This window comes from Cyprinodon tularosa, unplaced genomic scaffold, assembly GCF_016077235.1.
Source record: "Cyprinodon tularosa strain WSP-4 unplaced genomic scaffold, ASM1607723v1 ctg98, whole genome shotgun sequence".
Lineage (NCBI taxonomy): Eukaryota > Metazoa > Chordata > Actinopteri > Cyprinodontiformes > Cyprinodontidae > Cyprinodon > Cyprinodon tularosa.
Window position 1 is genome coordinate 360,177 of NW_024039762.1, and position 13,577 is coordinate 373,753.

Here is a 13,577-nt window from a genome sequence, read left to right on the forward strand (position 1 = left end):
TCTATTAATGTGCTTGGACACTGAGCTCTGTGAACAGCCAGCCTCTTTAGCGATGACCTTTTGTGTCTTGCCCTCCTTGTGCAAGGTGTCGATGGTCGTCTTTTGGACAACTGTCAAGTCAGCAGTCTTCCCCATGATTGTGTAGCCTATAGAACTAGACTGAAAGACCATTTAAAGGCTTTTGCAGGTGGTTTGAGTTAATTAGCTGATTAGAGTGTGGCACCAGGGGCCATCAATTTTGAACCTTTTCACAATATTCTAATTTTCTGATATGATGAATTTGAGATTTTCATTTGTTGTCATTTGTAATCATCAAAATTAAACAAAATAAACATCTGAAATATATGAGTTTGTATGTAATGTATGAATATAATATACAAGTTTCACTTTTTAAATGGAATTACTGAAATCAATCTACTTTTTCATGATATTCTAATTTTATGACCAGCACCTGTATAACTGTGGAGGATATTGGAGGAGAATTTTGCAATGTTATGTAAAGGAGAGTTGCACAAGAGTTGTAAGACACACATTGCTCCTGTATCCAGTGGTCTAGTTGTAAAAAAAAAAAAAAAAAAAAAAAAAAAAAAAGAAGGGGGATGATGGATTTTTTTTCCTTTGGAAGTAAACAGAGCATAATTGCTATAGTCTATCGACCGAAAGTAATATGCCTGGTATGGTTGTTACATGTCAGGTACGGCGGTCATTAACCTTTGACCATGTCGCCTTACAGTAGAACTGCAGTCAGTCCATAGACTGGCATGGCTATCACTGCCCCTATCTAATTAGGGACTAATTTTACTGGGATCAACTTCATAGTCATGGTAGGAAACTTCTATGGTTTTATTTATTTTGCTCAGGCTATACGTAAGCCACAGCCCGCCAAATGTTGAAAGGGTAATATTATTGCCATTACTGTTAATATATAGTAGAAATTTTACACATTCATTAAAGGCGAATTCCGGTTTTTAACACTTTTAGCCCATTTTCTGTAGTGTCCAGGATGAAATCGAATGATCGACACCAAAATTTTGACAATTGGTCCTGTCTCTGCTATTTGGCTCATGCAGAATCCCCCCCTGGCTGCTTCAGAATGGCTTCCATAGTGCATGTCCGATAATGTCCTTAAAACAACCTTAAACGTTCTTTTTTTAAAATATGCTACTCACCGGGTCGTCAGCGCTGTTCAATGACGTTCCAAAAAAAGTTTCGTGAAGAAAAACCGTTCCTGTCTTGTTTTATTTAGCATTTTGTAAATCCCAGAACAATTTTTTCCGATACATCACAACCGCTTATAAACTTCCGCTTTCCATTCGAATCTGAAGCGTTGCACACTCCAGACCACTAGTTGGCGACGGTATCCTCTACCGTCAAACTCAAAGTCCAATATGTCCTCCTCAAGAATCCACCTTTCGTATTCCATTTTCAGAGTTTTTTAAAGTGTTTAACAGAGACGTTAGCACCTCGACGTCGGAGTACACAGAGTGAAGCAGAAACACTTGAGCCTTGCGAAAAGACTAAACAGGCCCCCTTTCCGTTTCCGGTGGCGGAGGGATATTGACTATTCCAACAAAACTCAATGGGATTTACAAAATGCTAAATAAAACACTACAGGAACGTTTTTTCATTATGAAACTTTTTTTGGAACGTCATTGAACAGCGCTGACGACCCGGTGAGTAGCATATTTTAAAAAAAGAACGTTTAAGGTTGTTTTAAGGACATTATCGGACATGCACAATGGAAGCCATTCTGAAGCAGCCAGGGGGGGATTCTGCATGAGCCAAAAAGCAGAGACAGGACCAATCGTCAAAATTTTGGTGTCGATCATTTGATTTCATCCTGGACACTACAGAAAATGGGCTAAAAGTGTTAAAAACCGGAATTTTCCTTTAATAAAATGTCACAGGGGATGGTATGGGGGATGGCCGTTTAAGAAGGGGGATGATTTTTTAAGATTTTTTTTAAAAAGGGGGATGCCACCCCCCCTCATTCCCCCCCTCAACTTGAGTACTGTCGATAGCTATCTAATCAATCAGCATGATTCCAGTAATTTCACTCAAACAGACAAAAAACAGCTGACCCATTTATTATTAATCATTGGTTTACATAAGCTTTAAAGTCGTAGGGAAATCATTTAAAAGTCAAATCATTCTGGCTTAAACATGTTTATAAATGTACTCTTTATCAGACGACATTGTCCCAAAATTTATAAACTTTCTGTTTTAAAAAAAATCCTGTCTTAAAATCTTCGTTATCTTATGCAGGGCAGTTAGTTATACGTCAGCCTGTACACCTAAATTCAGCCAATCATCAGAATAAGACTTACTTTAATAATCCCAGAGGGATATATATCATATCAACGGTCATCTGTCAATCAAATTTTTTCGTTCATAGCGTCTTAATTCATATGTTGCAGCTAATATACGCAACAGTTGAAATAAGAAATAATAATAAAGATAGAAAGCTAAACATCTGACCTATAAATAAAATGCTGCATGCCAAGTGAAACGATAATACATGACTGCAGGTGACTTAATCAGAGGTGTTTTATTTATTTTAAAATTGGCACCAGTTGCTGTCAGTTTACCCTCATCAATGGTTCTCTGGCTGAATAAGATAAGACCACACAGCAATATTTAGCGTTCAGGGAACCAGAGTTTATTTTTGGTGCTGTGGTTTTGCATAGTGATGAGCGGCCCAGTGCCCACGGCACCGTAGGAGACTGGAAGTGTTAGTAGGCAACGGCTTAGTCCTTGAGCTCTCCAGCAAGGGGAAGATGAAATGGGGAAAGTGGTATCTGGAGTCTTATCTGATTCAATAACTGTAAAAGAGTGCATTGATACCAGAGGAGGTTCTTTGATCACATTAAGGGTGTGTGTGTGTTTCTGTTTTATTCCGCTGAAAACATAAGAACGCTGGGGAAAGTATGATGTCAAATATTGTGTATCTGAAGCTTGGATTTTCACATTTTATTTATAAATCTCCTGTCAGTTCTGTTACACAATATTGAGAGTTCCCCACAGCCTGTTTTGACAGTGCTGTATCACATCCTCTGTAGCTCTAAAGCAGCGTTATTTAAACTAATATTCACATAAGGTAATCAGTTATCATAGCTAATGCTTAAGACTTGAGGCAGAATACTTACGTTTTTAACTGGGAGTGGGGAAATTGAATAATTAGGGCATTTTACAGGCGAAGGAGGTCTGTTAAAGAGGATTATAAATGGTGGTTTAGGGACTGTGCTTAAAGCCTTCGCTGTGCTAATTTAAATCAGTTTTATTCATATCTTGTAACAGCCTTTAGTTTTAAAAAGGGTGCTGCTACTTCAAGATTAAAGAGAAGAGAAAATAAGAGAAGTTTGCTTCATTTAAGAATATAAGCACAGAATGTAAAAAGAAGATAAGGGATAATTTAAAGCATTACAAAAAGATTATAGTGCCAATTCACAACACATGTCGTCTCAAGGCACTTTACAGTTCACCAGATCATACAGTCAAATTGATTCAAAGTTTTCTATCTAAGGAAAACCAGTTGATTGCATCGACTCATTGGCTCAAATGCAATCCCTCACCCTAAGGATGCTTTTAGCGACAGTGGAGAGGAAAAACTCCCTATTAACAGGAAGAAGCCTCCAGCAGAACCAGGCTCAGTGTGAGCGGCCATCTGCTGAGGCCGACTGGGGTTCAAGGAGACAGAAGCAGAGATACAAAAAGCAACTGTGAACACACAGCCAGGCAGACGAGCTCGGAGCCAGCTCCCATGTCAGAGGACGAAGAGAGCACATACAACCAGTCACAGTCAGAAAAACAGGACTACACTGAAAAACAGGCTGATCTCCAACAGCTATAAACAAAGGTGTTGATGGCAGCAGCACAGCTGGAGTCACAGCTGAACAGGAAGAGACGAGGCAAAGCTACTATGAGAAAAAGCAGAGAGAGAAGAACATTAGAGATTGAACTAATAGATTCTTCAGAGTGGGATAATAGAGATAGAATGAAGCAGAATGATGAAATAGGGGTCCCTATGTCCTCCAGCAGTCTAAGCCTATAGCAGCATAACTATAGAAATAGCTCAGGATATGAGATTGAACAAAATGTTCAACCAAGTAGGAAATCTAGGAGTTAAAAAGTAACATTAAAGCACATGTAGGTATATTTGTGCATAAAAAAACAACAATTTTCAATAAATCTATAACACATAAAAAAACATATAAAGCTTGTTTGGAGCAGACATGGTGATAAACCCTTTTATTTATTTGTTAGGGCTCTTTGTTTAAATATGAAAGCGCAGTAAGTGTTCCTGGTTGTGTTACTTTTTACATAGACCTCTTCCTCCATAGTATGATAACTAGGAAATCTAGTAAATCTTATCTGCCATTATTTATCTTGTATTATAAACCCACTAATACGTATATATTCCTTTTCCTAACATTCCTGTATATTCTGTATAATCTGTATAATCTGTGCATGTAGCTCCCATATTCATATTTACATTTATACACAACTTTTTACAGTCCCTAACTATTACTTTTTGCGTGTACATACACCTGTAATAATATTTATATCCTGTATAGCACTTCTGGATAGATGCAAACCACATTTCGTTGCTTTGTATTCGTGACAGTGCAATGACAATAAAGTTTAATTCTAATTCTAGGAAAAGAAACGGCTGTGTTTGGAGGGATTATTTCTTACTAAAGTAGAGTCCTTGTCTATTGTGATCTATATATTTAACTTCATATGTCTTCTCTTTGGGCGTATAAGTTACGGTAAACTATGATTATTTTCTATCATAATATTAACACATCTGTTTTAGAGTTATTTATATCCAATGCCTCAAAGCATCAATCAATGAATTATTACAGTAATATAATGATTAGTTATCAACACATTAATTAACAAACATGTAAACTAACTGTTCAACTTTATCAAAGTGTGTCTCTCTCTCATTAGAAGCGTAAATAGGGTTCCTGCAGCAAAAGCTTGGAAGAAATCAGATATCTACGGGTCACTCGCATGTCAGAGTGTTTTTAGTTCCATCTTACTTGGAAAATGTTATCAGACCAAAACCGAAAGCACAATTACTATTGTTTCAAATCAGTTTCTTTGCACTTTCAGAGAATATTCAAAGACATGCTTGCAGACATCAACGGCTGGAAACGTTTTACTCGAACTCTAGGAAAAGGCTGCGTTATGTTAAGTTCAACCTTAGCAGAAAAGGATCACCACTGATAGATGAGTATTTGGACATTTGTTCATGTGCTTTTACAGTTCAGGAAATGTTTTAGATGTTTTATCAAAATGCATTTATAACCATTGGGTCTCGTTAGTCTCAAGAGAACAGGAGTGCAAACGTTGTTTAGTTCAGACTAATGTCATCTTAAGGTTGTTTTTTTCATTTATTGTCAAAGTCAGAAGCTATGCAATAGACCTCCAAACCCCATTTGGTCTTTAGATAGTGGCTGGTTAAAGTGGTAGGTTTCCCATCCTGCAAATTGGAAGCCTGAGTTTGTATCCCAGCTCGTGGGAATTAGCTGCCAGGCAAGACCCTTCACAGTTTAAACCCCACTCCCACGGAATGCCACTCTGGGTCCCTCAGCAAGACGCTTAACCCCTTCAATGCTCCCTGGGTGCTGTTCAATGGCAGCCCACTGCTCCCCAAAGGGATGGGTTAAATGCAGAGAGGAAATTTCATTGCTCTGTACTAGGGATGCACGATATTGGTATTTTGCCCGATATCCAATATGCCGATATTTTAAAACTCATGTAGCCGATAACCGATATCGATACCGATGTTAAAGCTGGACAAAAATAAGTAGTCATTGAAAATAGCAGTTTTGTTATCCATTTCTGACACTTTGACAAATAATATACTCAAATATATTTTCATATGCTGATATCAAATTGATTTTTAAAAACGTGGTATCGATCTATTTTATTTTCAAAATCTCATGAAATTTCATCGTTCTGCTACAAACTCTCGTGATATTTTGCAAATTCTTGTGAGATTTTGTTAGTAAAATAGATCGATACCGCGTCAATATATCAACATATAAAAATATGGCAAAATTTCGTGAATTTTGGGGGGATTTCGTAGCATAACGATGACATATAGCAATATTTCATTAGTAAAAGAGATTGATATGGTGTTTTTAAATGGCAATATATCAGCATATGAAGATATTGTGATATTTTAATGCATCAATATTTTTGCCCTTGTCTTTAGAAGTTTTTAAGTCTGTAAAAAAGACATTTTTGAGGAAGAAGTAGTATTTTTTTTTTTTAGACTTTAGAAACTCAGAAGCTGATCAAATATCGGGTTAAATATCGGTGGGGTGGCCGATGTCCGATATTCAGTTTTAAGGCCGATACAGGCCGATACCGATAGGGGGCCGATTATATCGTGCATCCCTACTCTGTACTCGTGACAGTGTAATGACAATAAAATATTGGGGGAAAAAAGCTTTTCGGGGAGAGGTTAATGGTTTAGCGGCTGTATAGTGCAGAGGTATTTAACTGTCATGCACAAAGTCCTGAATTCAACTGAGTTCTACAGCAAAACCCTCAAACTCTCTCTTGGTAGATCGATCAGATGTTTTTGCTCAGTCACATTCCTTATGTAAACCTTGTAGGGAGCCGATCCAGGAGTGGCGAGGCTGTTGTAGCTGGTTGGCTGATACCTTATTAAAGTGATTTCATGTTTATCTGATGGCAAGGGCGGCAATAGTTTGGACTAAGGCACAGAAATTGGAAGGAGGATGAACAGGAAAAGGGATACAGTTTGATCTGCAGCTTATTGTCCAACAGAACTGGTACTTTATATCTCGCTAATTGAATTGATTATATAGCCTGACCTAAAAAAACAGTGATGCTTTTTGACCTTTCTAACAGATGTAAAGGATGTAAAACTATGTAGATACAATTTGGGCTCCTATTTGTTATTGTGTTTTTCTTCCTCCTCTTCTTATAGAAGTGATTTATTTGTGTGAAACATTGTGAATGGATTTCTCTGTTCACAGCATGAACTATGAACCTACCTTAACTGTTCAAAGAAACAGGCTGGTGGTCTATTTGATTGTCAGCAGGGGTGCCTGTAGTGTATGTGTGTGTGAGGTATGTGAAGGGAAGATGGAATGTGAGTGTCCCTTCAAAGCTTTAGGAAAGACATAGTTTTTAAATCCATTGGTTTTGTATTTAATGGTCTGGTTCAGTGATGCAGTGGGTAGCACTGCTGCCTTGCAGCAAGAAGGTTGTGGTTTCGGTCCCGTTTTTTCTGCATGGAGTTTGCATGTTCTCCCTGAGCATTTATGGGTTCTCTCCAGGTACTCCGGCTTCCTCCCACAGTCCAAAAACATGACTGTTAGGTTAATCGGCTTCTCTGAATTCTCCTTAGGTGTGAGTGTGTGCGTGAACGGTTGTTTGCCTCTGTGTTGCCCTGTGATGGACAGCAGGAGATAGGTGCCAGCACCCCTCACAACCCCACTTGGGATTAAGGGTGTCAGAAAATGGATGGATGTCCCGGTATTGTTTTCCTAATGGAAGTTGGACGAGCAGCTGTGAGTCACTAAATATAAAACAATGAGAACAACATGAAGAAAAGATTGATCTTTTTAGAGTTCTGATAACTTTAGTAAACACTGATACAATAAAATGGTGCATGTCTGGTCAATATGTATCAGCTTGTGTTTTTTGTAGTGACATGACTTTGTTAAAAACAGTTTTTCCAGTTTATACAAACTGATTCCTTTAGGCATTCTTGCTGTGTTTTCATTTGGTGCTCTGCTTTCGTCCAGGTGAAGACGAGCAGCTAGAAAAAGGCATGAGGTCCTTATTATGGATTCCAGCAGACGTGTCCATGTCTGGGGCCACCAGCTGGATGTAGCCGGGGCCCCCGTGCCTGAGCTCCATGCACCTCACACATCACACCTTTGACTTCATGAAGATCCCTGACATCGGTGATGTAATGAATAAATTTGAAGTCCTTGGGATTGTGGGTGAAGGTAAGGATCTTTTTTTTTTTATGTACCGTAGAATAAAGAGAATTAGATTTCTGGTTTCCTTTGAGGCCTGACTTACTTAAATGTTGACCTTTTCTTTCTAATTAGAGACTTTAACACATACAGTAAAATAAAAAAAAGTCATTCAGTTTTTGTAATATAAGTAGAAGATTTATTTTCCTTAAAAATTAACCATTTTCAAGATTATTCCCATTTATTCATCAAAGCAGCCCTCTTTTATTAGCTATTATCTTATCCTGAGCTTACAGTAACCTTTTGGCACTATAATCTTTTAACAAAAAAAAACAGTTTAAGGTGAGATCGCCATACGCTTTTAAAAACACCAAAAAGTAAGTTATTAAGTCGTTTTTTTGTATGACTAAAGGGACACACGTCCGTTGAGGTAATTTCAAGTCTATTTTTTATACAAAATTAACCTCTTACACCCTCAGGGGGTATAAATAAATTTCTGCCTGACAAAAACACACTTTCACTTATAGCCTCACAGCTATTAGATTTAAGAAGAAACTTTTGGTACGTCTGTAAAGGTAAGATGTCATAGAATGGTTTTCTGGTGTCAGCACCATTGTAGCTTTGACCCTGCCTGAAATATTAGGGACAAATTACAAAATATTTTGCATTTTTTGAACCTCGCCAAAATTTTCTTTGAAATAAACATTGCAAAACACTACCAAAATATTATTTATAGCACAAAAAAGTAGTACAGACTTTTAAATCTAAATGTTGTGTAAAAATATACCAAATTTGGACTCAATCAGATGAATCATATTTATTTTAGAATGGTATTAGTGAGAAATTTCTTAGGCGGAGAGGCCATTTTGGTACATTTATCCAAAAATGTCACCAAACTGTGCCAAATGTGTTTTTTACATCAATACTGGGGGTTTGTTAAAATCATGAGGTCACGTAGCAGCTGGACCCGCCGGTGGGTCCGTAGGGTTCTAGGGGTTAAAGTGGTAAACTAAAGGGATAGACAGGATTTGACTTTGGCTATGCTGATCTGACAGAACCCCGGCTTTGGTGCTCTCTGCCCGGAGTCTTGCTCCAATCTCCTGTCAAAGCTCTGTTTGACTTTCCATAACGAGTAAAGCTCCCTGGCTTGGTTAGTAAATTCCAGGCCTGCCATGCTGGGTTGACACATAAAGGCCTGTTCTGTTTGATGACGCAGTAAAGCAACAAAGGCGGAGCTTGTCTCCCGCCAGGCGACTTGCTAGCGGTAAATTAGGAAGAAAAAAGCTTATGAATGTGGCAACTCTGTCAATAAACCATTTAAGAAGGTCATAAGAAGTTTAATTATATATTTTGCGCAATACACCAATGTTACAAAAAATATGGAGAGGAAGATACTCTGATTAAATGAAAAGTTGAATCTTTTTGGTTAACATCTGGATAACTACAGTAGTAGCCATTTAAAATGTCCCCACTTTCCTAGATGGGCCCTTGGTTGGTCCCATCTAAGAATGCCCTACAATTTCTTTTTAAACATCATTATTTGTACTAAAACATTTTTTCTGTCATTATTTGTTGACATTAAGATCTGAAGAGAACTGTCATCTCCTGATCAGACACTGCAATTCATTGAAAGGATGGCGTCAGAGTAAAAAAATATATTTAAGACAGGACAGCACAAAACAAAAGGCTCTAACCAGAGTAGAAAAAGAAGTGGGAGGCCGGGTTGCACAACTGAGCAAGAAGATAAGTACATTAGAGTCTCTAGTTTGAGAAACAGACGCCTCATATGTCCCCAACTGGCATCTTCATTAAATAGTACCCGCAGTAGCCTGCTTGTGCTGTAGGATATCTTCAATTTCTTAGCAATTTCTCGCATGGAATCGCCTTCATTTCTAAGAACAAGAACAGACTGTCGAGTTTCAGATGACAGTTATCTTTTTCTGGTCATTTTAGCGTTTAATTGACCCCACAAATGTGATGCTCCAGAAACTCAATCTGCTCAAAGGAAGGTCAGTTTTGTAGCTTCTGTAACAAGCTAAACTGTTTTCAGATGTGTGAACATGATTGCACAAGGGTTTTCTAATATTCAATTAGCATCCTGAGCCAATGAGCAAACACATTGTACCATTAGAACACTGGAGTGATAGTTGCTAGAAATGGGCCTCTATACACCTATGTAGATATTGCACCAAAAACCAGACATTTGCAGCTAGTATAGTCATTTACCACATTAGCAATGTATAGAGTGTATTTATTTAAAGTTAAGACTAGTTTAAAGTTATCTTCATTGAAAAGTACAGTGCTTTTCCTTCAAAAATAAGGACATTTCAATGTGACCCCATACTTTTGAACGGTAGTGTATATATACTGAATTATTGAGCTAAATATCCATTTAGATGTTTAGTGATAAACCCTCCCCCGTTTTTCTTATTAAGCAATTAAACTCTTCAACAATACTTAATACTCACCCACTAGAAAAAATAGCATGTAATAAGAATACATTTAACTCAACTTGAGACACAATGCCTTGGTATCATTACTAGTAGGAATAAAGCTGTGCTTGGTGTTTATGTAATGCAGCCAGCTTTAGGGCTCCATGGCCGGAAAGTTCAGTCCCTCTGAACATCTCCTTCTGTCTCGTGTTTTGCCTCGAGCAGCTCGGTTTGAATAAAGATGCAGCAGCCCTAAAGCGAGGCCACCCACTTGTCCCAGTTTTCCCGCTCCTACACCGACATTTAGAATGTGTGTATAATGTGCCACTAGAGGACACGGGGAAACTTTGAGTTAGACATTTAAAAGCTGAGTGCCTCTCCAGTGATGAGTTGTTCTGGAAGGAACTCAGTGCTTTTAGTGCCACATTAAAATATAAAGCTGTACACGTTTATCAGCCTCTGCCTTCGCACTCATGGTCCCAGTGTTATTGATTTTCCCTATCGATCCTGTGTTCAGTCAATATTGTTAATGATTTTGTGCTAAGTACTCTATGTTTGTTCACCCTAACAATTAAATGCTCTCTTATGTAAGTATCTCCAAAGTCTTTTTTTTTATGAATATGGTGGTTTTGGCAAATAGATAAATAGCTTAGCATCTTTTAGAACATAATTTAAAACAGTTTTTTGATTGGTGTAAACAGGTTACAATGCCATACACAAGCATTTATATCCCTGGAAACTTTTACATTATAAGCACTAAATTGAAATTAGTTTATAATTCAATTAAGTTTAGTTCAATTTGTTTATAAAGCGCCAATTCACAACATATGTCGTCTCAAGGCACTTTATAGAGACGCTACTGTGAGATTGGTTAGGAAAACCGGTTGATTGCATCCAGACATTGATTTGGATGTCATCCTCCTCCTGGATGAGCCACCGAGCATGCATTAGTGACAGTGGAGAGGAAAATTCCCATTTAACAGAAAGAAACCTCCAGCAGAACCAGGCTCAGTGTGGGCGGCCATTTGCAAAGGCCGACTGGGGTTCAAGGAGACAGAAGCAGAGATAGAAAAACAAGCAGTGATACAAAAGACAACTGTCAATCAGATCCACAGGCGGCCCCGTCCAGGCACACAGCCAGGCAGAAGAGCTCCGAGCCAGCTCCCAAGTCAGAGGATGAAGAGAGCACATCCAGCCAGTCACATTCAGAGAAACAGGACTACACTGAAAAACAGGTCGAGCTCCAACATTTATAAACAAATTTGGCAGCAGGACAGCTGATATTTCTCTCCAGGATGGAGTCACAGTTTAACAAAGTTTATAAAGACTTTATCTTAATCATAACCGGAAAATATGTCATGCACTTGGAGCCTTTTTTTCTTTAGTACCCGGAAATACAATCCTATGCAAGCAACTGGCTTTCGAAGTCACCTTAAGTCATCAGCAACCACCTTTGTATCACATAAATTCAGTATAAATCTTTGTGCAGACTTCAGAGGTCTTATTGTAAACATGTATGAACAGCAAAGACCAATGAGCAAAGCAGCTACGTCAGGGAGAAGTTTCTGGAAAAGTTTGGAAAGTAGAAAAAGAATATTCAAAAACTTTCATACAAGCCACATGAAGGACAGTGTTAGCCAACATTGCAGATCATTTTAAACACCCCATCTCCAGGTCAGGATCAGAACAAAAGGAACTAGTATTCGAAGCAGAAATGCAGTTAGATTTAACAAAACATTTAATAAAGACAGAACCACAGAGAACAGTGTCGGCATCTTAGGGACAAACCTCTGGTCTTATGGTTTAGTCCGAACCCAGAGGATGAGGTAGGTTCTAGCCGGGAGGCTGCCAACGATACGCGGTGGGTGCTGCCCAAAGAGTGCCAGACCATGGTCTTTTGGAGATCGGGGAAGATGCAGGAGATCAGAACATAGCACACAAAGGGAGGCAGGATAATCCAGAGGGTTCAGCTAAAGCCAGTGTCAAAGACGTCCTCAGGAGTCAGAGCCAGGAGATCAGAGGTTTGAAGAGGTGCTGGAGGGAAATCCAGGATGGATTAGGGGAACAGTTCCAGTTTTGGTAAACAGGTAGGCAGAAATATGGCTGGAGTTCAAAGACAGGTCAGGCAAACAGGCCAGAACTGGGACCGGCAGGCAGAGAGGTCCAGAGGCAGAACAGGTCAGGATCAGGCAATCAGAAATACACAGGAACACTTCGTTAATCTGGCACTGATGACTGGTCAGAGGGCTGGTTAAATAGAGGTTAAAGCAGGTGGATCAGGTGAAAGGTAATGAGAACTGGGCAGAGCTAGGTAGGTGAATAAAATGAGTAATTGGACCAGTCATCAGTGCCAAGATCATTACACTTCACTGCCGAATGTACTTGTAATATCAACATGGTGTCGGGGGGCTTTCCTTCAGCTTGAATCATTCAGAGATGACATAAAAATGGACCCGGCTTATAACACGGCAGTTCTGCACGGGTGAAAACCAATTATCGTAACCATCTAATCCGACCTACCAAACCAATTCGACTATATGATCCGGGTAAATCATCTCTGGAAAGTGTCTTGTGTTGACTATGTGTTGTGAGTTGGCTGTATATAAATAAACTGAATTGAAATTTTGTTTGAGCTGTTTTGTAAAATTTTATTAAACTCAAATAAACTTGCAGGATAAACTTAGATGCCTCTTTCACATATTTATTTTTCATTTTTGAACACAATGTAACTGATTGGAAAAAAGCAAATAATAGAACCAAAAATTTACTTTATAGTGTGAGAATTTATCAAAGTCATGATGTATTAGGTCCTTCTAGTTTTACCGTTTTAGATCAGACATGGATGAATTGCGTAGAAGCCTTTACTTTATATCAGAGCAGCGTCCAGTTGAGACAGATAACTTCCTGTGTCCTCATTTTACCTGAGAAGGAGGACAGAGCAGTTTGTTATTTGGCTGCTCGGTCCCAGACTTTCTCCTAAACCCTCAGGGAACATGTGTGACTGCGAGGGTCGATAACACCACAACCGCTCCGGCTCTCCAACGCTTGTGTCCTACTTACTGAACAACCTTTTGTTTTATATGTTCAAGATGCTCTTAATTCATGATAAGATGTAAGATTCCAAAGACTTTGCTGATTTTAGAAGCTTTGACTCTTGCCTTGCCAGTTTTAACGG

At 38.7% G+C, this 13,577-nt stretch overlaps 1 protein-coding gene across 2 annotated transcripts in view; it reads left to right on the forward strand.

Moving 5' to 3' along the window:
* The window catches only part of LOC119777067 (cyclin-dependent kinase-like 5), an 87,560-nt gene that overhangs the window by 5,180 nt on the left and 68,803 nt on the right, over positions 1-13,577 (forward strand). For both annotated transcript variants that reach the window (XM_038275825.1, XM_038275826.1), the window contains exon 2: positions 7,794-8,000. In XM_038275825.1, coding sequence (XP_038131753.1) covers positions 7,907-8,000 — 94 coding nt within the window. In that variant the 5' untranslated portion in view covers positions 7,794-7,906. The remainder of the gene's footprint in view (positions 1-7,793; positions 8,001-13,577) is intronic.